Below are 26,386 nucleotides of genomic sequence, written 5' to 3'. Positions count from 1 at the left end.
TTGCAACACCTCTGAGAGTGTATGGGGAGGGGCTCCTCTCACACAAAGGCTTTTAATTGGACCAGCTCCTCTTTTATTTGCATAAAATCAGATTGACTGAGAGTCCTGAGAAAGAGAGAGAGAGAGAGAGGCTGAGAGAGAAAGACCTCATGATTCTGCCACTTAGCGCTGAAAGACAGGTTTTTGAAACACAAACAACAGCAACTTGAGGGTAAATTTGCGAAAAACTAAAACAACCAGTGTTACTATTCTTTTTACTTTTTTTTCTCCGTCTGCACAGTCAGGGTCTTTTTTCCCATTTAAAAATAAATCCCAGCCTTTGCGGGATGCGTTTGAAGCCATCTCTCACCCAGGGAGAATGATCAGCCTGCAATGCAAGACAGAGACAACAAGCAGTGAATGAACCCCTTGCATTTCTAAAAACCAGTTCAGACTGGTTCAACAGACTGGTGAAATCATAGCCAAGTTTATTCTAGCAGGAATTTTAACCAGTCAGCTTTAAAAGGAGATGCTTGACAAATAACTAGTAGTTCTAAAAGCAACAAGTCATCCTAGCACAGTCATGATTATTAACGAATGACTTGCGTTAAACACAAGGTTTAATTAAAGCTAGCGTTGAACTAAATACAGTTGACTTCAATCACGTCCTAATTAGAAAGTTAATAAAAGATCTTCTCTTTTCAGGTCCCAGTTCAACCCCAGCTGGGTTTTTCATATGGTGGAAGAGGACGGGTGGCCGGAGGGGTTGGCTGTTATCTTTGGTTATCTAGCTGTATGAGTGTTATTCATTCTTCATAAAGCTAGATAACCGAAAGTAACAAGAATCCCATTACACACCTGAAAGGCATCACCCCACCATGAGATCTGTACTCTGTCCCTCTCCTCTTTTCCTTCCTATGTCTCCCCCTCTCTCCTCCTCAATCTCTGCATCTTATTGCAAGAGCAAGCCACAAAATGGCCTCCATCACTGCTGATAGAGAAGGTAAGCAGCATTTTTTGTTAGTTATTTTTTGTTCAAAAAACAAGCAGTGATTGTATCCTATTCTCATATTAAGTAGTATGAAGCATCATCTTTCATCTTAATGCCCAACTATTCTCATCACCATCCTTATAATGGATGTAAAAATAGTGTTTCCACTCTGGGATAGGGCTAATACAATTGTAAAAGCTATCCATTGTTTTTAAGAAGCCTGTTATGGAGTTTGTTCATATTTGTCATACTTATTTGCATGAAAAGGAGAGCAAATAATTCATAAGAGCAGGTGTGAAATTTTCAGACTCAATTGCAATGTTTTTTTGATGTAAAATGCATTACTCAAGGACTAGATCTGACTAGCATTACACAAATAAATGGGATATTTGATTCATAGCTACACAGAAAGGAGGGAAAAATTCAGAAGAACAGGAAAAACACACATTCACACCAATAGGCGACAACTTTCATTACAAATCATGCACAGAAGGAATGTAATTCTGAACAAATACCAGCAGGATTCCACTGATTAAATGTAGTTTTTTTTTGTAGAATGATAATGTGAAACAGGATGTTTACCAATATACAAAGACTATGGATTTGTATGGATAGAACATGGTTTACGCGAATATGCAGAGCAGCAGTATGTTGGTCAAACATGATCACGTTTAATCTGTAAATTGCTAGTCTAGAGCACAGAGCAGCAGGCCGAGGCTTAACACAAGGCCACATGATAATCACCCACGGGTGCCTGTACTAACACCCAGTCCGGTGCTTTCTGAAGTATTAGTCTGCAGCAAACGCACAAAGCTCATTCACTCGTTACCTTTGTTTAACAAGGTCGGTGAGTTGAGACCCCATTGTCTTTTTCAATACCAAACCGGACTCGCTCAATTCAACTCCTGCGTTTGAATAATTAACGGGCTAAAGCTTTCCCACGCAAATCTGGCTGCTGTTCTAAGCTTTGGATGCATTCGGACCTTGAGCCAGCACTGGAAACAAACGTTGATTGTCTGAACTTGAATTTTGTGCTGAGAGGTTCTTGATTGGATGTGACAGTGTTATAAATGGGGCTGGGATAGAGCCAGCGCCGGCATGGACATTCTCTAAGTAGCAAAGCTTGTTGGGATGGTCCTGAATACAGGTCTGTGGGTTCGGCAGCTGAACTTTAACAGATTTTGTTGGCAAAACCCATTAAGAAGCCTGGTATTGACAATTCCCATTCATTAGGCTTGTGATCAATAGGTGGACATCAGCCGCCAGATCATCGTATGTTATAGCCTAGTAATTTAATTTCACATTTTAAATTAATAGATCACTGAGGCTTCAAAAGTCTGATTTAGCAATGCTATTTAGTAGTAGGTACTTTTTAGATGCTGTAAATGACAGGGAATCTATCTGGTGAGGCGCTGTCATTCTGTCTGTGTTGTAGCCACAGACGCTGCTGCATTGCAGGTGCAGGGATTAAACTGTTCATCTTTGAGAGCAAAAGACAAATAGAGTCCAAACGCACTGAGAACAGATAAGTGAGTTTGATCCAAATTGATCAAGTGGGTACTACAAGCGGTTATAATAGTATTGGGTAGATTGTGTCCTCCAATGACAAAATATTTCAAACCAGTTTCTACTAAGCAAACTGAGTTTATTGAAATCACTGATAAAAGCTGCCATTCGCATACGATTGTCGCATTTCGCAATTCCACATACGCATATGGCCAGAACTTTACGAAGCTCCTATACTGTAAAAAAATATTGTTGGTTTAACTTAAAAAACCTAGTTGACTTAAATTTTAAATTCATTGAAATTAAAAAAATTAGTTGAAACAATGAAGGAGATTGGTTTAATTTTAAAAACACAAAATATGATGTTATCTGAAGCACATAAATTATCTAAGTTGATTTGATAAAAGAAAAAATGTTGATAATAAATTAAATAAATAATATTTTACAGTCTAGTTTCCCAGCAATAACGTGACAAACTCTTAATTTGATTTGTCCTTCACAGTATTAATATCTTTATTGTCAAAAATACCTAAACAGCAATTCATAACGCACTTACCAGTATGCAGCAAATCTGGTCATTGTCTTGATTTGCATCACTCCATCATTATCCATTTCTCTTGTTGCATCCTTTACACCAATCTAGCAGTGAACTGTCCATTTTGGCCTGTACAGTAAACTATAAATGACGTTCAATTATGAAATGTCCTTAAAAGTGGTATAAAAGAAAGATCTAAAAGTACATATTTCAGGTGTATGTTAATAATATTGATGTGATTCTTCTTGGCAACTTACTTGAATGGTTAGCATACCTTGACTATTTAGCATAAAGGTAGAAGGTAGCATTTAGGTTGGATACGTCACGGCCTGTGAGGAATAAAGTTTGGCAGTCTAATCAAACTGTCTGGAAAGAAGGGAACAGAGGAACAGGAAGGAAAAGCACGAATGGCAGTTTTCTTGCACTTAGCATTTCGGACTTCAAGTGTCAACTAGAAAAACAGGCATTGTGCCCTTATTATTACCACCCTCCTCCTCTCTCCCGTCAACTGTATGGTCAATAGAGCCAGGCCACTTGTCACAGAGACAATGGATTCCTTTACCAACCTTTTGACAGCGTCCCAGTCACATCAGCCAGGCCGCTTTTGGTGAGCGCCGCTCTGATTCCTGCCCCCGGCAATGCTTCTCTTTCTTTGGACGGAACTCACCAACCGAGCCCCAAAATGGCTGCACTGTTGGAGAGGAAACTGAGGAATAGACACCGTTCTCTCTGACCCCCTCCCGCCCTGACGTCGCCCCAAAGAACTGTGAATTCCCTTTAGGCTGTTAGAGAAGTCAATGGGCCCACACACACAAAGGGGATTAAACACTCAGCAGTAACAGGTGTAGCCAAACGTTGTCCTGACTACATGAAAGGCTGATTCATCACACTCGCTGTATGGCGACAAGAAGACCACACCGTTCTCGTTTAGACATTTAAATGTAGTCTAAAGGAATGAATGGGTAATTGCACAATGGGTTTGTGTTTAGACTGTGTCTGAAAATAGCTGAATTTGAACATGGCAATAATACTGAATGCTGCCATATGAATTATTTACACTCATAGTTTTAAGAAATGTTATTGGAGGAGCAGTTAAAGAAAACAAATATTTAGATTTAGTATGTTGTAAAATCATACATCAGCTTGATTGTCCAAGTTTAATGGGCCATTCTTTTAAAAGCTTGGCATGGCGAACTAGTACTCGCTCTGGTGAAATGACTTTTTTTCCCCCCACTGAAGCATCATTTGGATGGCTTTTCACATGTTGTCCACTCTCTGCCACATTGTCCTGTGCTCTCTTCAACACACCTACATGCACACAGTCCTATTGTTACCTCAGCTGTTAATGTCAGACGCCTGACAATGGTTCCTATTTGCAGTATTTGCATAAGGCACTTTTCCAGCAAGCGTTTGGAGTGGTCTTGAAAGAGGGTCCACTTTATCCAGCCACAGCTAAAAAAATGTCAAGTGCCAATTAGAGAAGGTTTGCTGCCTTTCAGCAGGACCCCACCCCTCCAATCCCACTCTTTATTTACCCCTCAGCCAACTCTCTCACACTCCGGCCTGGCTAACGGCACCTGAAAACAAAGACCACCTCTACCTCAGCTACCTCAGAGAAATGAAAGAAACTACCTAAGAAAAGACTAGCCCGCCACACTGCGACGTTTCCCCATGTGGGACCATCCATCAGATAATAAAGACTCCCTGAGCTTCTGAGATGATTAACAGGGATTCATAGTCCATCCCTCTGCAGATCTGACTCAATATGAACCTGTCAGACTGGGTTTTATAGCTGGTAATGCTGGTACTTTCTGGTCAGTGGCTGGTAATTTTGCCTTATCTGGCAGCCACTGTGGCAAAACATTTGAATAAAACTGTATATAAATTATAAAAACATATCAAAATTAAAAAAATTTAGCAAATTAAATATATATATATTTAGATAAATATATATATTTTTTAATTATATATATTATATATATATATATATATATATACATAGAGAGAGAGAGATACACAACAATTATTCATATAAAATAATACAATAATATGTATTATAATATATATTATAGCCATTTTTTCAATTGTATAAAATTCAATATAAAAATTTAAAACTTATATAAAATATTATATATTTTATACATTTTAATTGAAAAAAAAAAAAATGGCTGGTAAAATTCTGTCTTTGTCTGGTGGGCAAGAAATTGAATTTCCAACCCCTGACTAGGTTATTTTATCAAGGCATGTACGATGAGCTTGTGTTTCATCCTCCAGCCCAATGAGTGTTTCACTGTTGACTAGAACATTCCCTGTGGTGTATATGACTTCCATTTCATTCCCCATTATACTTTCAGAGCTCCTACAGCAGGTGGTCAACATGCATACTTATAGAGCAACTTTTAACGTTTAATTTAGCGATATGACACGGATCAGTAGCTATAGATATTGTGAAGACTGCATTTTAATACTCAAATGAGGTTTGTGTTTTGTGTGCACACTAAATCACCACGAAGAAAGAGTGTGTTATAATCTTAAACGGCAATTTTTGTGCTCTCTGGGACACCCTTGTTCCTCCACACGGCGTTTAGTTCTGTTAGCCGCCTCCTGCCACCCAAAGGATTTATCCTTCACTCCGTCTCTTTCATTCAATATCTCTGTGTAGATTTTTTCCCAGCCTTGATTCTCAGATGGTTGAGTCTGATTTGCATGCATTTGCATAATGAAAGTCATTTGCATGCTCAAGGCAGACTTTACCATGAGAACAGACATGAAAAGGTGTGCGTGTGCGTGCGCATGCCCGATCGTGCTTATGCCCTCACATGCTGATGCATTTATACCCTTCTTCCTTCATCTTTCCATTTTCATTCTCGTACAGACCAGCCATCCTTGATGCCAGGGAATGGAAAGAGTGAAGGTTGTGAGGCTGTCGTCCTGATGGTGTTGCTGCTCCCCTCCCCTTCGCTACTCGCTTGCCCCCTTCCTCCTGTCACGAGATGCAGTTTGCACAAAGCCACCATCTTAGAACATGCGGGCATTAAATGGAAGTGGAAAATAAGCAGGTATGACCCACCATCACTCTCCTGCGTCTCACACCCTCCTCTCTCTCCTCTTCTATTTTACACACGCTGTCCCCTCTCTCTCCCCCTGCTTGAAGGCACTGTTCATTACAGCAGATGTGTTTGTTAATTGTGAATATCACACGTCCTGGTTGTGATAGGCGCTGAAGGGGGTGGGGAGATGTTTTGTAGTCGTTTGCATTAAATCATTCCCCGGCACAATGGCTGAAGCAGAGCTGCATCTGCGGGCATCAACGTTGAATAGATCGCCATCAGGGATTCTGCTGCCCCGTCGCCGTACCATGCCAGCCACGGAGATGGCGTGCTGCCATTATTGAGAAGAACAGCAAGCCTTCTCTCCAGCTTTCAGCCATAGTCGTCATGATATTAGCTTTCCCATGAGAGAGGAGCTTGAATGAGCAAAATGGATCGCCGTTGTTAGTTTTACATAACTATAGAAACCATTAGCTAACACCTTGGATTATTCAGCATATATTTAAAGACAAACTAATAGCAAAAACATGCTAAGAGAGAGCAAAGTCGGAGAAGTAAAAGGAGGGTGTCCGTGATAGAGAGGTCTCAATAAGGACGGGCTCTCTTTTGTACATCTTGGTCTCTAAGAGTCGCGGGCCAGACAAGTCCAGTATTGTTCTCTGTGGCGAGCTTGCTGTGGAGCACTGTTATTAAGGCCAGGAAGCTATAAGTTTAAAAACCGCTTAACCAAAACACCAATTAGAGCCGGCTGTGCCTGATTAAGTGAGGTAGCTAAGTAAACAATACAGACCATTGTCCTTCATTCTCTCAGAGGGCCGCCTTTGTTCGGTCCCATCACTGAAAGTCCAGACAAAAGCCAGAGCTAGGAGATACAGTGGAGGACTAGTGTGTTAATAGCGATGTTCAGAGCTCAGTCTCTCTGTTTAAGAGGAGAAGGTGTCTGCTAGCTGTATACACTTACAGAAAAGTACTGTGCCGCCACGGTGCCATGTGGGACTGTGATGGTGTTTCATGGCAATACTATGGTACCATGGTATTTACTTGGTACCTCCACGATATGACACCAAGATAGTACCATGACACATGTCCAAAAACACATTTTTTGTGGCTTTTTTGTTGTTGTAAAAACTACTTTTTACAGTCCCTTTTTAGGTCTCCATCAGAAACTTTTATTGCCAAATATGAACTACTGTTCAAAAGTTTGGGGGCGGTAAGATTTTTTATATTTTTTGAAAGAAGTGTCTTATGCTCACCAAGGCTGCATTTATTTGATTAAAAATACAGTAAAAACAGTAATATTATGAAATATTATTACAATTTAAAATTGTAAAATTGTAATTTTAAAATGTATTTTAAAAAGTAATTTATTCCTGTGATGGCAAGGAGACTCCAGTCTTCAGAAATCATTATATTACGCTGATTTGCTGCTCAAGAAACATTTCTTATCACATCAATGTTTAAAGTTGTGCTGCGTAATATTTTTGTGGAAACTGTGATACATTTTTTGGGGGAATTCTTTGCTGAATGCATGCAAAAGAACAGCATATATTTGAAATAGAAATCGTTTGTAACATTATAAATATCTTTACTGTCACCTTTTTATTAATTCAAAACATTCTTATGGAATAAAAGTACCAATTTCTTTTTTAAGATACTTTCTGACCCCAAACTTTTTAACGGTAGTGTATATCTAGAGCAACCTCTAGAAATGAATGTTAATGTGAGCAAATCAAACTTGCAGAACAGCTACACAAAGAGTTTTCCCACAACAAACTACAAATGTAACCGTCCAAAAACTACCATCTAGCAAAATGACAGCAGCAATGAAACAATAATATCCTCTTTTCCACTTTTATCACATTAAATATGTCATTTAATTTTTTTAATTCCAAAACAAAGATTTTATTGTTCACGAGTGACAAAACTCTTTATGCCGGTAGCAGAGAATTAAAGGATTGCAGTCACACTGGGTCTACAATCATGTCATTGTTTTTAGTAATCTAAGTGCACCGTAGTAAACAGGTGGCGAACAGGGAGAAGAGCGGCTGAGAGGGACGGCACAGTAAATTATGCACAGTAAAAACAAAGCCAAAGCACATCAGATAAAAAAAAAAAGGAGCGAAGAATCTGCGGCAGCTTGCGTCTGGGAGCGTGCGAGATGGCTGGGGTTTGGGCAAAGGGGCAGACATTCTCCCGTCTGCACACACACATACACACAAGGCTCCCCTTTTCTGAGCAGCTGCTCTCGCCTCTTCACGCAGGCACCAGCCTTGGGAACCACCACGACGAGGCTCCCCCAAAAAATGGGCACCGGGGCCCCCCAAAGTCTGAGTCTGTCTGCCTCCCCCCGCCATCCGTCTCTCCCTCCCCCTCCTGACGATGATGCTGGGTGCCTGGGAAGGACTCAGAGTTCATGGTCAGACTGCCTATTGAGCTGACAGGCTGACTGTTTGCTCAATTCACTCTTCTATTCAGTCGGGACAGGAGGAGGGAGACAGAGACACAGTAACACTCCCATGAGCATTCATTTAGGGAAGACAACCAGAGGGAGAGAGGGAAATAACGAAAGAAAGAATGAAAGCCAAGGCGCTTTTTTTTTTGGCGAAACATTTGGCTTAAAGATACCAACCTGACCATCATGCCAAAACTTCCACTCACACTTATAAAATTTTCCGACAGCCAAACAAAGATAGATTCATTGCCACCCCATAAATACAGAAAAAAAGCGAGAGTTTGATCAGCTCTTGCCTCCTTGCATTCTTAATCACCTGCACACCTCGAGTTGCTTGTCTGAACCGCGTGGAGCGACTAAACTCTGGAGTTCTCCGGGCTTAGTTTGTGTCACATGCCTCCTCTTTGCTTCTGTTCCACGTCGTACCAAGAGCAGAGGCACCGTCAACTTCGGCCTCAATCTCTCAACCTGGCACTCGCTGAGTCACAGCCGTCTGAGGAGTTTGCTTGCTGCTAATTTCTTAATGAACCCTACACAACAGAACAAAAAAAAACATTAAAATCCAATAACAGAACACCTTAAAGTACAAAAACAGTCAGTTTTCAGTAATCAAATGTATATTCTGATTTGAATTGAAATGGTTCAATTATCAAAAATATTATTTCACTTAACACGTTTCCTGTTTCTTTTGTGTCTTTTCAGGTCTTTGGAGTCAAGTCGAACAACGTGAAATCCATTAAATGGAGGAACGTTCATACAGACGGCTGAAGGAGTGAAACGGGTTACTTAACTATGCATGTGCCCCAACATAAGATAACAGCACTTTATTTGTTCTATATGGATTCAAACTTAGAGCCTACTGTTCCAATGGCCATATGTCGCGAGCCAAGTATGTGTATGTGTGTGTGTGTGTGTGTTAAAAAATATGTGAGAAACTCTTAAGTCTTTCTTTGTACGGGTCAGGGTCAAAGTACTTAACGAATTGTGTATTTGTACAGTACAAACACACTAGTTTGGAATTCTCCAAGAATTTTTTTTTTTATTAATGTTCTAATTTAATGAGGATTTTGTAGAAAATGTCTTTTTTAAATGCCAACCATTTTGGTACTTTTTGATAAAAAGAATTTAAGAGATAAAAATGTGTGAAAGATTAGGTTTAGCATATAGATCTTAAAAAATATTTTAACAGTTTAACAAGGCTGTCTTGCTACAATCTTTAGCATAATGCACTTTATAAAACACAAACTGATTTTTGTTTTAGTTCAATAGTTTTCAATATTAAAGGACAATGTAGTGGCCTGTGTATATTCCCTAATGTATTTCTCCAACAACTGATTACTAACTGATATCTAACATGAATTATTAGAAATAACGAGTGAGGCTCTGTAGATTCTGCATGTATGAGTGTGAGACCCACGGCAGCAGTGAACGATACTGCACTCTGATTGGACAGCTCAGTGTGTTGTACGCCACACACTTGTTGGACAGAGAGCTGTTGTCTTTAATTTCTATGCAATTGCGTTGGGCTTGCAATCACCTGGAAGAGAAGGCAGATCAGAGCAGCTATTTATGACAGCAGGTTAAGGTGAGAGGAATATTTAGCTGAATAAATATGAATATTTCACTCCTCCAACTCCAACTGTGAAGTCACTGACCACTAAAAGCATTTTCAACTAGCTTTTGTGTTTTTCATTTTTGTTTCTTTCAGCACTCAAAATAGAAACAATTTTAAGGGGTATCCAATGCTCTCTAAATGTCTCTCTTTATTTTGTGTTACAATCAATCATAGCTGAAGAGAAAGTTCAGTATTGAATATGCAAATGTTTTAAGAATTATTTACAATTTGAAGAGAATTGTGCAATCTATTTTGTAATTATTTTTCTTTCTTTTTTTTTTTTTGACAATTTGACAAATCAAGTAATGTGCGAAGACAATGGATTGATGAAATGGGGCCTTTTACTATGCAATTTTTTAACTTCTATACTTTCCTGTGATTATCTAGAGTTATGATTTTCAGCTAGAGTACTGTAATGATAATAAATTGAAATAATATTTTCTTTTAATTTTGTAATGATTTAGTTTAATTATTTTTCCTACTGTATGTTTTTGTTTAATGTTGTAGTAAAACACAAATGTGTGAGATATTTTTGTTCACCATGTTCACCACATGTGCCTTTTAACAATGTCCTGTTATGGATATCAATAAAAGTTTACTTTTAAAACAAACTTGTGCTGTTGTCGCTAAGATTTTGGGACTGCTAAGCGAGAACAAATCTAAAATGTATCTGATTAAATTCTAGAATCCTGAAGGCACCATAACCTGAATCGAAGATGGTGGAAGCAGGTATAAGTCTAGCTGAATTTTCTTTCAACGATTTTGGATTTGTTAAGGGGTTATTCAACTAGCAGTGTTCCCAATCCAGTCTCGCATCCAGTATTCAGCATTACAATCCAACAACATTTCTTGGCCGCTCAGCGCAGCTTACAATCTGTGTGGCTGTGTGCCAGGAGACAAGGTGCATTAGTGTACTGTAGGCCATAATGCTGCTGATTGGTGGAACCCTGAGACTGTGCCTGAATTTTAACCAGTCAATTAAACAACCAAAAACTAAGATTATTCATTTTCTAGGGCTGTCAACAAGTTTCTAGACTGATATATTACAGCAGTGGCCTCATACAAATAATTGTTGGACTTTTAGAAAAGGATTTTTGTTATGAACAGTACAAAATATGACAAAATTTCAGTAAAAGTAACAACCACATTCAATAGCATAACTTAAAGAAGTGAAAGAGACAGTGCGCCGCAAATGGTGGTCGCTGTGTCCTCTGGGCTGCAAAGAGAACAAAGCAGAACAGAACAGTGTGATACACCCACTTACCAAAACATCTTACACAACATTGCTGTCATTTCAATGTAAACCAGGGAAGTAACTGAAAGACAGAGAGTCTAAGAGTGATTTTGGAAAAATTATTCCTCCACGGATTACTTAACTATTCTGCCCAGTCATTCTATGACTAAACTGTCAGCAGTTTGTTAATTAACTGGCTTCAGACAGGCTTAAAAGTGACCATAACTTCATATATTTTATATATGCATTTTTAAAAGGTACACATTATCAAAATGAACCAAATGAAACAAAACATAATCAATCCTTCTTCTAAAACGTGTTTTTGTCTTACCCTGATTCACTATGGTAAGCCTGTTTGCATACATGTCACTCGCCTGTGCATGTCTCGTCATAATAGTAAGAGAAAAGTTGCTAAGGACTACTAAGGACATGTGTATGGTGTTGGAGTGGTGAGAAAGGTTGACATGATGAGGCACGCTAAATCTGTAACCTCTGGGGAATCACTAATTTTACAAAAAACAGAGGCGCGTGAGCTTGACAGAGCTTGTAATAACACAAGAATAAACATTGGCTTGGTTTTTTGGAGAGAACTGAGGGATTTGAAATGTTGTAAAAGCAACAGAGATAGCGTTTCTATTACTTAACAGGTAAGTAAGGTATTTTATTAAACAAATAATTGCCATGTGTAGCTCTCTAACAGAGTTCATTGTATAAAGCATTAGGTTATCTATAGAGTGGTGCAGGTATGACAACACTTGTAGGCCAATCGGCAGTTGCTGGTTGCCACGACAAAAGCCCAATAGGATTTTCCCATAGGCTTTTGGATTATCGCTAAAAACAAGCTCTGTGATCAACAAAAGTTTATGATACTTGCACGTTTTGTTAAGATAATTTTCACAGATGAACACAACTTTTATGAATTTTGAAGCCTAAATGCAGTCGCCAGAAGTAAAAAGCTAAAGGTAGGCTATAAACTACACCACGGTTCCTCAAATTCAACGTCACCATCACTGACAACATTTTCCCAGAACGTTTGAGTTAGAATAGTTTGTAAGAGCGCAATTATAACCATCACATTGCTGTAAAAGCGGACTGAGCTTACCTCTTTGGCGTGATGACGTTTAATCTCCTCGACAGCCTCTGTAGTCCCATTTAGCCACTTGTTAGCAAATGCCTTTTTTCAAGACACGTAACAGCTTCAAAAAATGACGAGTGGGGTAATATTGATGTATTTTATGTCGTAGAATAAAACGTGAAAGTGTCTTGAGCTTGTGCCATTTAACCAAAACCCCATTAAAAAAATCCACTGACTTTGGGACGATGAAACCGGAAGTGCTAAAATGCTTACTCGCTTCCACATTTTGGCCTACAAAGTGATGTCATATCTGCAGTCACGCAGAGCCGAAGCACAACCAAAACAATGTTCTCCTGTAAAATCCAGACAGTTTTGTTTTTTAACTGCTAGAGGGCCTTAAGTGTACCTTAAATAATAATATTATATTTTATTATTAATATTTCATATAAATATCTAATATTTAATAAAAATAATATTTTTTACAATATCACTTTTATTTATAATAATTCTGTAGTTCCATGTGTGCCTTTTAACAGTGCCATGTTGTGGATATTAATAAAAGTTTACTTTGAAAACAAACATAAACCTTTGGGACTGCACACATCTGATGCATATCTGAAGGGACCACATTAGATTGGCTTGTTGTGGCCTGCATTTCTAGCTTTCGGACGCAGCCTTGATTCCCAGCTCACGCTGAAGACTGTCTTTAAATCCCCACCTTAGCAACCAAATATTGAACAATTCCTGTCATCACTATCTGCTGAGAAAATCAACACTGACGTTACTTTGTCAAGAAAAAATATTGCTCTTTGATTTGCTGGGGACAATGACAAAGGGGCCAAACAAAAAGATTGTGTTATCATTAAATCTGGTTTAGATTTAAATATTAATTATTGAGTAAAATAATTGATCAAAAAATAAATAAAGCTGTTAATATAAAACTGTATAACTGTGAGGCTCTAGTACCAAAGTTTTATCACGTTGATGACAGAAAGAAAATATTACGTGAAATATATTTTTTGGAATTCCAAGATTCCAAATACTGATATATATAAATCTATATAAATATACATGATAAATCCTGAAAGAAAAAAATAGGACATTGCATTAATGATATAGGCTATCATCCACAATCTAACATAAAAATGCCTGTTCAAATAATTATAATTAAGTTTTTAATAAAGCTGTTATGTTGTCACGTAATGCATTGAGATTAAACCCAATATCAGATACAATGTAGTGGTTACTAAACAGTTTGGTCATTGTGATGAAATCTGGGAAAGCAGAGTTCATGATCACTATGATATCATTTATCAAACAGCACTTATATCCTCATGAATCACCATTTCATTGTGTCTTCGACAGCTCCACTCCAGTCCAGAGCTGCGTCTGACTCGTTGTCTGCCTGGTTTGCAAATCCTGTTCAAGCTCCTGAAGTCACTGGGCTAAAAAAAAACAAAACAAAAAAACCAAGTAAATACAAGATGGAGGATGTGGGAAAGGAATTCGAACCCTGGATTTGCCTCATGGGAAAGCGAACAGCCCCAATGGGCGTGTGCGGCAGGGAAGAGGTCACCCCCGCCCGCCGTGATGGTGTGAATGACGAGGGACTGGAGAGAGGAGTCAATGCAGACAACGCAACAATGAGAGTTTAAGGGTGAGAAGGAGGAGAGAAACAAGAGAACAGACCTGAGGTCAAGTTCAAGGCCATTCTCACTGTCTGGCCATGTAAATGAGGTTGAACGCACACACACACACAAACACATTCACATAAACAAATTCACACTTTTCCCAGCCCACACAGCATTCCCTCAATACAGTCTCTGCAATGAGCTTATTTTGTAGACTTAATAGGTTGTTTACATGAGACCCTATTTCTGCCTCAAAGTAAAAAAAAAAAAAAAAATTATTAATACAAACAAACATAAACTGTGACTTTATCTCCCAATTAAAAAAAAATGTATCTCCCAATGTGCCTTTTTCACAGTTATCTTTTTAATATTTCACTCTGAGGTGGAAACCGAGTTTTAGCAAGCAACAAATGTTAAAAAAGGGTTTTTATTATTTTAGTGTTTTCATGCCACATTTTTTAATGTCTGAAGATGAGATCTAGAGTTTAGCATCTAGACATTTTGACCTAAACCTTTCATAAGACCTGATGTTTTTACTCTGTTGTGGCAATTTTTCTTCTTGTCTTTTGAAGCATACGTCTTTAAAATGATTTTCTCTACCTTAATTTATATTGCTTATTTGTGTTGTTTGTGAATCGGCTAGTTATAATGTCAGAGGATCTGTGCTAATGGTGAATTTCCATTCTGCACAACATACACACAAAGACAAACCTCATCTTACATTAATGAGTAAAAACGGCTGTCACTTGCTGATAGACTGTCATAAGGATGCCTGTTAATTTGTTGAAACAATAGAGCTGCACAGATTCACTGATAAATATCAGTATTTGTTTACAGATATAACAGTGAATCCTGCAACAGATGAAGGATTTAAAACCTGATTTTTTCCCTACAGTATATGATTTGGTGTATTATTACGTGCTGATGGACAGGACCACACATACACACACTCGTACAGTCTCTCACCCACACCCAGAGAACGTGCCCAGCGTCCCAGTGCTGTTCCACAGCTGCTGCGAGTCGGCTTTGTGCCATGCTCCACCTCTCTCTCTCTCTCGCTAGCTTTCATGCTGCCTCCTGGTTGCCGTAGCAACTGATGGCACTGACTCAGAGAGGAAAGAGGTCTGCAGCAGAGAACAACACTTGTGAGCACACACACGCACAGAACACAAATATATGCCAACGCACAAACAAACAAACACACTTGTGCCATGCACCGCTCACTCTCTCTCACACACACACCTACAACACTGCTTGAATACATTCAGAAATGTATATTGTGAAGTTCAATCTCTAACTGACTGATGCAATGCTGTTACATATGAAGAGCCATAATCCGTATAGACTATAGATGTTGCATCTGATTCTGGACTAACAATTACATTCAAACAATGAATCCAGATGTTAACATTTCATTCCACAAGCCCAAAATGAAAAGAGTGTTTCAGAAGCAGAACGCAGGTATATGTCCCGGTACTGTGCTGATTGACAGGGGACTGAGGCTCTAATTCAAATTTAAAGTTTGGGGTCAGGAAGATGTTTTAACGTTTTTGAAAGAAGTTTCTCCAGGATTCTTTCATAAGTATAGAACATTCAAAAGAAAATCATTTGTAACAGTGTCTTTACTTACACTTTGATCAATTTAATGCATCCGTGCTGAATAGAAGTGTTAATTTTCTTTAAAAAAAAATAATTCACAAAACTTTGTAGTGTAGGTGGAGTGAATCAGTCATTTTAACTATTCATTTGAATGGTTTAGTCATCTAAAAATATAATGTTATAAATTACTTTTTCTAAGCACTGGTCACTTGGTTTTAGAACAAAATAGCAAAGCCATGCAAACCCTGAAGTTGAAGCCAAATCAATGGTTTGCAACCTCAACAGGCCCAGGAACACCTTACTCAATATAAATAAGATAGATAATACTTTATAATAGTTTTCATTAACAACATTCAGTAGTTAGCCTAATGTTATTTGTTCATTGACCTCCTGCAATATTTGAGGACTGGACAGCACCCTGTCATGGTCATTTCCTCAACGCGACTGCCTACCTCTCAGCAATTTTACAACCAGTAGGAGAAGCAACCATAATCCTTTAGGAATTTGAATTAAACTTAAATCTGCTGGTTAAACAGTGACTGATCAAACTCAACCAGGATTAATAAAACGGGGGGGATTAAATTAATTTTTAAGTTCAGCATAGCACTTCTAATACCAAACTAAAATGGTCTTTAATTTCAGATGTTTGAGAAGGACTCAAAAATCATAATAGGAGATATTAGAATAAATCATGGTCTTAAGTGACACTTAAGATTTGCCAATAAACGCAGTACGTTTTTAAAGGAATCGTTCACCCAAAAATTCTCATCATGTCGGTACGATATTATTTTGTTTTCTACACAACACAAGTAATATTAAGTAACTACATGTACTTATAGGGTTAGGATTAGGTTTGGTTTAGGGTTAGTTGCATGTAATTATGCATCATTTATAGTTAGTAACTACATGTAACATATGCAAAAATTACACTGTAAAAAAAAGTGTTACACAGAATTTTTATTTTTGTGTGAACTATCCCTTTAAGAATATACATAGATGTAATGGGAGGCATCATTCAACATTTATGTAGTGATTTTTTTCAGAGTTTCCCACAAAATGCCATCCATTCATTAGCATGGAGTGACATGAGATTTGATGGGAAAGGTTTTCTCTGTGCCGTGATGCTGTAGACACAGGATGCCACCGAGGTCCACTGAAGAAGTCTCAGAGTGCTCCTTAATGCTGTCTCTAATATATCACATATGGTCTCTGGATTAAGTGGAAGGCAGACAGGAACACACATAAAACGCAGGGCCAGAACACTGGCTGCACTCCACAATGACACTTTTAGGGGGCTGGAACCCTTAATTAAAGCACAGACGTGAAAAGGGGCCGCAGACAGAGAGGAGAGCAGAAGAAAAGCAAATGAGATGGAGTCCTCCAGACTGTCTGGGAAAGAGTGTGGGAGCGTGTTGCCCCTTGTGCATGTGTGCACGTGTTTATGGAGTGTGTGTGCATGTGTGTGTGTGTGTGTGTGGGGGGGGGGGGGGTTGACTTATGTCATATCAAATTGTGTGATGCGCACACAAATACTTTACTTGAAACTCAACTTACTAATATCCAAAATAGTTCAGTTATTTCAGACAAACCTGTCACTATACTATGAGGATGTAGGGAACTGTGCATAAACACCAGTTTTCTGTCTGAGAAGCACAAAGAGTAAGGGTGAAAGGTCAAACAAGCGCACTAAGATGGGTGGCTTTCTCATGCTAATTGCCATACCCATGCACCCCCATCTCTGTCTGATACAGAGTTTTGGGGCTCCCTGATGGCACTGGGTAACATCCTCCATGAGCATCCTGGGAAGTGGGTGGTGACTGACGGTATGTGTCAAGGATGGATAAAAAAAGTGAAATATCGTTTAGCCTTCTGGAGAGAGTAACGATGGCAGGCCGAGACTTTAGAGACTTTGTGAAAAGAGGGACGTCTAGACACGAATGAAAGATTTTTGAGGCCATGTTCAATAAGACCGGATTGTTTCTTTCAAACGAGTCATGCTATCGAATCACATTAAGGCTGGAAACTGTGCTGCATATAGATTTGTTAATGTACATTAAGTTAAACGTCAGTATAAGAGAATGAAGAGAACTCTTTTGAACTGTCTGACCTTTTGAGGGGGAAGATGGAAGGTTACTTTAGTCCATGCCATCTTTAATAAAGCATCAAGATGCATCAAAAATTTCTCTCTAAAGAAGTTAAACACACAATCATCAAAAAGGTTAATGACAAAAATCTATTTCTAAGGAAAGCACCTATTAAACAGATAATGATGGTTTTCACTGTCTGGAGGATATAATAATAATAATGGAAAATGCTTTTCGTAAAACATAAATAACTTATTAACACACACATACACACTTTGGGTTTTGGGGTTTTACAAAGACTCTCCAGAGACTTTTTATACTGTACAAACATTACATTCTATCCCATAACCCTACCGCTTAACCTAACCCTACAGAAAACATTCTGTGTGATCTAAACCTGACAAAACTACTCAAAACCTCCTTTTGGGGATGTTTACATTTGTAAAAACAAAGAAAGAATAAAGTTTTCTGTTAGGGTTAGTGTTTTGGTTCAGTTACAGTACACTCTCAGAAAAGGTAAAAAAAGGTACAAAAGCTGTCACTGTGGCGGTACCTTTTCAAAAGGTACACCTTTGTACCTAAAGAGTGCATATTAGTCCCTCAAAGGTACATATTGGTACCAAACGTGCACATATTAGTACCTAAATGGTACATATTAGAACCCTTTTGAAGGGTACTGTCCCAGTAACAGCTTTTGTACCTTTTTAGCGCAATTTTCCACCGGACAAAATTGCGCTTGTTAACTCATGATTTCTGTTCTGTGCGTCTGTGCGCACCAATCTTGCACTTCTATCTACTCCTCAACCGGACCACCTAGAGACTTCGGGTTTTCGGCATTATGTTAAGGAAGGTCTAATCTCGGGAACGCACAAAAAAAAATCCAGGAAAAGATTTACTATCTCTTAGTGTTGTGATCCCATGAGGTGAGAAAATTGCGCTAAAACACTCACCGAGTTTTTATTACTTGTTTCTGAGAGTGTAGGGTATTTGTAAGCTATATATATATGTGTGTGTGTGTGTGTGTGTGTGTGTGTGTGTGTGTGTGTGTGTGTGTGTGTGTGTGTGTGTGTGTGTGTGTGAGTGAGAGAGAGTAGAGAGAGAGAGAGAGAGAGAGAGAGAGAGAGAGAGAGAGAGAGAGAGAGAGAGAGAGAGAATTTTGCTGATTTGGAGCCAACTTCTAGAAAAAGAAAGAAATACATTAGCCTAAACTGTGTGCCAACTAACTTTAATAGCTAAGAAACTGTTTGGAAACTCAAACCTCACACTTCTCTAATTCCCTCACATTTGTATTACCCCATTGTCGTTGTCTAAAGTAAAACAAACATATAGGCTATATAATTTAGTTACACTTTATTTTAAGGTGTCATTGTTACAGTGTAATTATATATTTAAGTACTGAGTAATATTAAGCAACTACGTACTTAGGGTTAGGGTAGGATTAGGATTTGGTTGAGGGTTAGTTGCATGTAATTATGCATAATTTACTGTTAGTGTTATTACTATGGTAAGTACATGTAACAAGGACACTGTAAAATAAAGTGTTACAATAACGAGCTTAATTACAGCTGTTAAACGTGTAGTTGGGATACATTCAAAGAAACAGTTCACATAACTTCACGATCAACAAAGGGTTCAGACGCTGTCATTGACGTGACAATCCGTGAAATTGTAATGAAGCGAATCCGCGCGCAGCCGCAGGGTGTGTCTGGGAAATCACAAAGCCTGACTGGTTTCTCTCTGTAGCAACCGTGATAGCAACGCGCGGGGATGAACGGGTTAATACCACCAACTTGGCGGACAATAACTTATAGAAATGACACATAACAGTGAGTGATCGGAACAGACACTGATCGGTTTGCCTCCATCACTGAATGGCGAAAACTGCCATATAGACCACCATCTATGGGACACGGGTATCATAAATATTCTACAAGCCAATTAGACTTACCGTATAAATAAATAAATAAATAATTGCGTGAAAGCAACGCAAACACTAACCGTTTATATGCACTGTTAAACTGCATCAGCCCATTCTCAGTGCATTTGTATAATAGGCTACTATCTATAGGCCTATTATATATGCTATAATAAAAAAATGTGCTTTGGTGCATCATTAAATCGATGTGCATTTGTTTAATTTTGAAAATACAGAGCAAATAAATAGGCTAATAATAATTAATAGATAATAAATAGGCTAATAATAATAAGCACTCTTATTCAGGGAAGGATTGGAAGCAATAGACCCATGGCATGCTAAGAATTAAACTAAATAGCCTTAAATATAAATATAAATACATATATAAAAAATATGAATGAATTATAAAAACGTATTTTATGTAAATACGTGATTTTTATATTACGTAGAAATAAAACACCGCAGCTCTTAAAAGCTAGAATACACCCTATGGTGAATACATCAACCCAATTAAACCACTTCCTTTATTTTTCGTTTTTTTCAGAACATTTTTTTTCGTTCTTTTGATTTTAGATGCAATTGCGTGGCCATACGGTTCACGGTGTGGAACTTCATCATGCCTGTATTGAGAGAGAGGCGCCCTCATTAGTGCGCGCGCATCTTAATTTTTCTCCACCGAGGAATTATGTGACGTCAGCCTCAATTAACAACACACAGGGTCAACGGGATTAAAACACAGGCTACCAGTTCTCACAGTTTCCCTCGCATCAAAGTAAAGCGCCTTTTGTTTACTGCGCCTCTGCGCATTCTATACACTGCGAGACCCAATTAAAAACCGGAAAATAGTAAATGAAGGCAATGAGATCATTCACGGACCCGCTGATATTCGTTCCAGCCAATCAGAGTGAGGCAAATAAACCCAGTGATTTTCTAAACGCAAATAAGGTTTGTGATTGGGAGGGGGATGCAGACTCATTTCCGAGTGACTGAAACGTAAATATCAATTTAAAGGCATATTTTCGTTATAATATTCGTTGCAGTTGGATGGCCTTTGTATATGCCAGATAAATTATTATTTGTGAATGTCTGTTCATTTAGGCCTACTTTAGCTGTGGAGCTACAAATGTACAAACGTTTTATACCATTAAAAATAACAAATAGGCTATGATCAGGCTACACAGCAAGTTAAGATTTTTCAAATATTAAAATGAATTATACTGATTGATTATTTTCGTTTGAATGCAAACTGTAACCAGCTGGCAACTATCACATCGGTACCTTTTTGTACTTTATCTATTTAGCTTTCTAAAATTTCGTGAAATAAACCAAGGTGCTTAATTTTTAACGAGACATCGAATTATGTAGGATGATGGCAAATTTGTTATAGCTGCCAATAAAATGCCACTAAAAAAGAAAGTTTTTGTACAATTCTGTTGCATCAAAAACTGAATAGTCTACATAAAAGGAAAATCTTTTATGGGGACCACTTAAATTCATACAGATGTTTGCGCATTGATAATTTTATAAAAGAGCCCCATTTATTCAGGACAAACGATAAGATCGCTTTAATTTCATGTTTGTTAATTTTACACGAACAGTAGCCTAATCTAAAAAGTGAGGAATAGCCTATAGGAAGACTACATACTGTAAAATGCAGGCAAAAAGAGGACATTATAGGCTGCATAACTCTGACCTGAAAACTACAAATAGACTAATCTACACATTCTTAAAAATTAACTGCACAAAATTGTTCTTACAGCTTTATGCCATAGGATGACTTTAAGTAGCACAATTAACTTTTGCGCTATTTAGAAAACCACCTGTACTGTAGACTACTAGTTTAAAAGAACCAATGTGCAGATCTAAAGACCTTTGAATGTAACAGAACCTTTGAATCCCCAAAGATCCACATGCAGCGAAGAACCTTAACGTATGTTTGTAGCGTTATGTTGCGTCAAAGCCAGGCCTGGAGCAGAGTGAGGTATAATAAGTGAAGCAACGCTGTATTACAAAGCAAGAGGAACATTTGCCAGAGAAGATGATACACAACGCTTAAGCGTGGGCTCGCCTATACACTTTTTCCTGGGGTTCGTGTCAACCGAAGGGTGGCTAATGAGAGACGACAAGCGACTGAAGAAGGGACGAGAGGTAATTGGCATGGAGTCGTGGGAAACCATAAACAAACAGCTGCCAATGGCATTTTGTTTTTCTCATCCCTTAAACTAGTGAAAAGAATCAGAAGCGGTGTTGCTCACTGGCAGCTGGGAGCGGAGAGCGCACGAGAGGCCCAAATAACAAGCTTAGCAATTATATAGCGTGCCACTTGCATTACACATCACAGGATCATGAACACTCACGATTAAATATTCACTGTTTCCGACTGGTCACAGAGAAAACTCATCATAATTCCATCACAACGGCTGTTCGTGAAAAGTACGCAGGCCTACCTTGTCCACGGCAGACGCCATATTAAAAAATGTCGCCAATGAAAACGAGGCTGTGAGAGATACGGTTGTACGTTTGTAGGCTACTGTTGTGTGTAATGATGTAGACTATTACAACAACAAAAACCTTCCGAGAAATAAAAAATATTAAAAATTTTAGTGGCACTTTAATTTTGCAGCCACTTTAGAATTCATTACTGATGATGGTGAGAACTTATTTGAAAATCTGGGAACTCATAAAATTAAGAAGGCCTAAATGAAGATGGAAACAAAGATGTTGTTATACTTATGAAAACATTAATTATGACATAGAGACACAAAGGAAGATAGAAAGGCTTCATAAACTAGAACTGTTCTGAAAGAAACGTAAAGATTTGGATTGTTTATTTTTAATTATATGGCAAACAGGGGATGCGTTTTAATTAAAGAAAATAAAAACCTTAATCTAGTCCATTAAAGCATTTATTTTCACTAGGAAAAGCCTCTTTTGATATTTTGGGTTGAAAACATTTTTTTTTTCTGTAGCATGAAGATTTATTGTTTGTGATCATTATCAAATAATGGTTATGTTAGTTTAAGCAGGGAAGTTTATAATATACCATAGCTGATTCACATGAATGGCTTTAGGGCAGCGATGAATGAACTGATGAATGTTGGTTTAACCTCACAGTGGGATGGACATATCCTTAATCAGTCATAAGGTGGATGTTAAACATAAAGAGGTGTCCCTAGGGTGTTCCCTCGGGGCATATCCCTTCCGTAGCACGCCCCACTATCCTTGTGACCTGCTTGTCCTTGTCTAACAGGGTCAAGCCTCCAATTAGCCGGAGGTCAGAGGTCAGGGACAGGGTCCTCTCCTCTAACATATGGCTCTAAAGGCTGATGGCCTACTCTTCAACAACAGGTCAATGTCAGCCATGCAATGTTATGTGAGCAGCTCGTTTTAGCAATATTAACATCGAAAATGCAAATCTGATAATGTTCAATTGATCCACTGACTTTGCACTTTTCAAGCTTAAGGAATGGATTTCTCCTTTATTTTCCTGGATTTATTAGCTTGTATGTTTGAATATTTTTTTAATATATGATTATTGTTGATAAAGCTTAAAAATATGATCCAGAGTTGCCATTATGCCAGTAACAAGCATAGCTTGTTTCGTTAGATTAAAATAAAAGACCCAGCAGGATTTGCCACAATTATTGTCACTGTGCTGAGCAAGCGAAAGTCAGGGAAAATAGATTTGGTCATCAAACTAGCTTGATTCATGTTAAAGAAAGCATTTTAATCTTTGTGCACAAGTAATGCCTTTCAGAGAGAGAGATAAACTGTGTAAATTTAATTCAATTTAATTACACTTTAATTCCAAATCTTTTTTTCGACTGCCCATTTGTGTTTTTCATGTAATCGCCAATGCTTGCCTTGGGATTGACGAAGACACATAAACTGCTCCCCACCATGCTGTCATTTGCGATATATTATATCCTTGCGATTTGGGGTTTTAGAGGAAAATGTTAGAAGGGCACAATTGAGCCAGTCATGCATGTTCTATGTATTCACTCGGCGTGGGCGTAATTCTCCCGAACACTTTTCCTTTGATTTCTTTCAGTTTTCACAGTGTCTCTCAGATGCCAATAATAGACTTGTCCATCAGCCTCTCCCTCCCTTGGAGTTAATTGGAGCTGCAGAGATTCAGACCAAGCACTGAAGTTTGATTCATCATTGGATCACTAGATTATTAGATTAATCCTCCCCAAGATTAATGCCCCACCTGGACCCCATCTACCCCCCTGCCAGGCTGTCCTGCCCCTTCAATGCCCCTAACGGCCCCTGGGCTCTTTGATAAGGCTGACTTGTGCTGGGATGTGTGTGCACGCTCATGGCTAACCACCAGGGTTGTTTGTTTACTGGAGTCTTTTGCAGAAATGCATCTTGAAATTAAAGAGCTAAAAACTCTAAGCTAAATAACATGTTTTTTTTTTCCAAATTCAATTTATATTCAAAAGAAACACCACATGTCAGTTCAAAAGAATCATCTAAAAGACTATGTACAAATACAATGTGGCTCTCTGAATTTTATTCTTATTTTTTAATTAAAATTAACACTGGTGCTTGAATGGTCAAATAAAATGCGCCTGGCACAATTTTCTTTTAATTTTTAAAATAAATAAATAACACTAATAACACTAGTGCTTGATTGGTCAAATAAGAATTATTTTTACATTTAAAAAATAGCACAAATCATTTTGCACTACTGCTTGAATGCATGTCAAATAAAATGTGCTTAAAAAACACAACTAAATTTTAACACTGGTGCTTAAATGGTCAGATAAATTTATTTTACAGATAAATAAAATGTATTTTTAAATTTACAATTTTATATTTAATAAAAAAAATTATCAAAATAAAGTGACGGCAATATTTCAGTCTCACTTCCAGGTCTAGATCCAGACTGATCGACACAAACCCAGTATCCGATGCTTCTGTCAGGGCAAGCGAGTTGCACATCCCTTCACAGCAGAGAGCAGTGTGGCACAAAGAGTCAGGCTAATGAGGCTTGAGTGGCACTGGCATATACAAAACGCTTGGCATCTCTTGGCAAGCACATCCTTCTATCTCTCTGCTCGCCGGCCTTCTCAGCGCTCTCTCTCTCTCTTTCTCTCATCATCGCCTTTGCTGGCTCTTTCCGCCAGGCCCATGGTTTCCTGGCAGCGATGCCCGTCTCTGTATGCCATCCTGGGAGGCGTCGTATCCCCTCCAGAGAGCTGGCCCCTGCGGCTGATGGAGCCTTTCAGTCCAGAGAATGGGGGCATTGTGAGGAATTGTGGGTCATGGCCGGAGTAGGCGGCAGTTTGCTCATATACAGGCCCCTCACACACTCACACAGGGCGCTTAGAACTGAGAGCCAAAGATAGACATCCAACCTCTCAGCTTTAAAAATGTCTCCTCAGGAAGTAGCAGTGTGAGAAAGTGTGTGTGAGAGATGTGCATGGCAACACTAAAAGTATGCTCGCAAGTTTGTGTGTGTGTTTCTCTTGAGCGCGTAAAAGCTAAAAAGAAACAATTTCACGGCATTGTGCGACGGTGTGGTTGCGTTTGTGATTCGGTCCCTGCATACATGCATTTATTGCATTCATGTCTTAAAGAAAGCATTGTTGGAGGTGTGTGTTTCTTTGAAGGAACTGGTTATACATGATATGCACATTGTCTGGATCTATTTATTCAAAAATATTAATTTTAAACTTTTGAATAGCTATTTAATAATTAATGATATTTATAAATGAATGTAGCTCAAACTGTAGTATGCATGGTACTTACAACGCCATAGAGAAAGAAAAAAGAAAATAAAGATGCGTACACTCACATGTATTGAAGATGTAAGAAAAAGGTTACACCACATGACATGTTATGGCATTTTAGAGTCATTTAATTGAAACGTTTGTTGAAAATGGTAAGCGTTTTTCAAATCCCTATGAAACCAAATATATTTTGCTGAAGTTGTCACATGTTTTAAACCAGATGTTTTAAAGATTGTCCTTATATTTATCGTGAACACTGCCATTGACACATATGCATTTATACAGTAGGCCTATAAGAACAAAAATGAATCTAAGTTATATGGGGCAGTCATGGCCTAATGGTTAGAGAGTCAGACTGGTTACCTGAAAGTTGATTCTCAATACAGTCAGGAAATGACTGAGGTGACCTTGAGCAAGGCACCAATCGCTCCTGGTGTGTGTGTGTGTGTGTGTGTGTGTGTGTGTGTGCTACTCCTAATGTGTTTACACTAACTTGAAACTACTTGGTTAAATGCAGAGGACAAGTTCTAAGTATGGGTTACCATGCTTAGCCTTCACATGTTCACTTGAGTGTAGCCTACCTATGAAAACAACGCGTTTTCAAAAATGCTGGAAAAAAAACAGCACAGCACCGTCATATTGGCCTATACTATATTTAAAACAGAGACCAAGGCATGTGTATCGATCTGTTTATGGCAGCTAAACAATGAAGCTCATTCAGGTAGCCGACTGTAGAGACAAGCACCGCTCTCTCAAAGCTCACTCAGCTCCACCTAGTGGCTATAAGAGGCCACGCAATCCTTCACTGCACATTTCACTGCATTTTCACTAGTCTAGCCCGAGTATAATACACACCAGCACCCTAGTTATACCTCATTTTCTCAATGCATAGTGCTCATTTCCCCACCGCTGGCAACCCTGAGTGCCGGAGGTGTTTTGGCACATGATGTATCCTTCCACAAGCGTAGGAGGAGAAATA

At 38.5% G+C, this 26,386-nt stretch overlaps 1 protein-coding gene across 6 annotated transcripts; it reads right to left on the bottom strand.

Annotated features, from left to right (window-relative positions):
• Nucleotides 1-246: 246 nt before the first annotated feature.
• LOC307171956 (uncharacterized protein) lies at nt 247-22,152 on the bottom strand. 6 transcript variants are annotated; one of them, XM_079893909.1, is made up of 7 exons: nt 22,114-22,152; nt 15,035-15,192; nt 13,961-14,047; nt 13,782-13,882; nt 11,294-11,337; nt 8,830-9,043; nt 3,170-3,702 (listed from the first exon to the last, which is right to left on the bottom strand). In XM_079893909.1, the coding sequence occupies exons 2-6, from the start codon at nt 15,101-15,103 to the stop codon at nt 8,997-8,999; spliced, it is 348 nt and encodes a 115-aa protein (XP_079750035.1). In that variant the 5' UTR covers nt 15,104-15,192; nt 22,114-22,152; the 3' UTR covers nt 3,170-3,702; nt 8,830-8,996. The 6 variants fall into 6 exon arrangements, 1 of the variants encoding a protein (XP_079750035.1); XR_013823628.1 differs by lacking the exons at nt 11,294-11,337; nt 13,782-13,882; nt 13,961-14,047; nt 15,035-15,192; nt 22,114-22,152 and adding exons at nt 247-367; nt 3,029-3,152 and having other exon boundaries at nt 3,269-3,702; nt 8,830-9,209; XR_013823629.1 differs by lacking the exons at nt 11,294-11,337; nt 13,782-13,882; nt 13,961-14,047; nt 15,035-15,192; nt 22,114-22,152 and adding exons at nt 247-367; nt 3,033-3,152 and having other exon boundaries at nt 3,269-3,702; nt 8,830-9,209.
• Between the last annotated feature and the right edge of the window lie 4,234 nt (nt 22,153-26,386).

This window comes from Squalius cephalus, assembly GCF_949319135.1.
Source record: "Squalius cephalus genome assembly, chromosome: 15".
NCBI classification, from domain to species: Eukaryota; Metazoa; Chordata; class Actinopteri; order Cypriniformes; family Leuciscidae; genus Squalius; species Squalius cephalus.
Note: the sequence above shows the minus strand (reverse complement) of the source record. Positions and strands in the feature narration are given on the sequence as shown.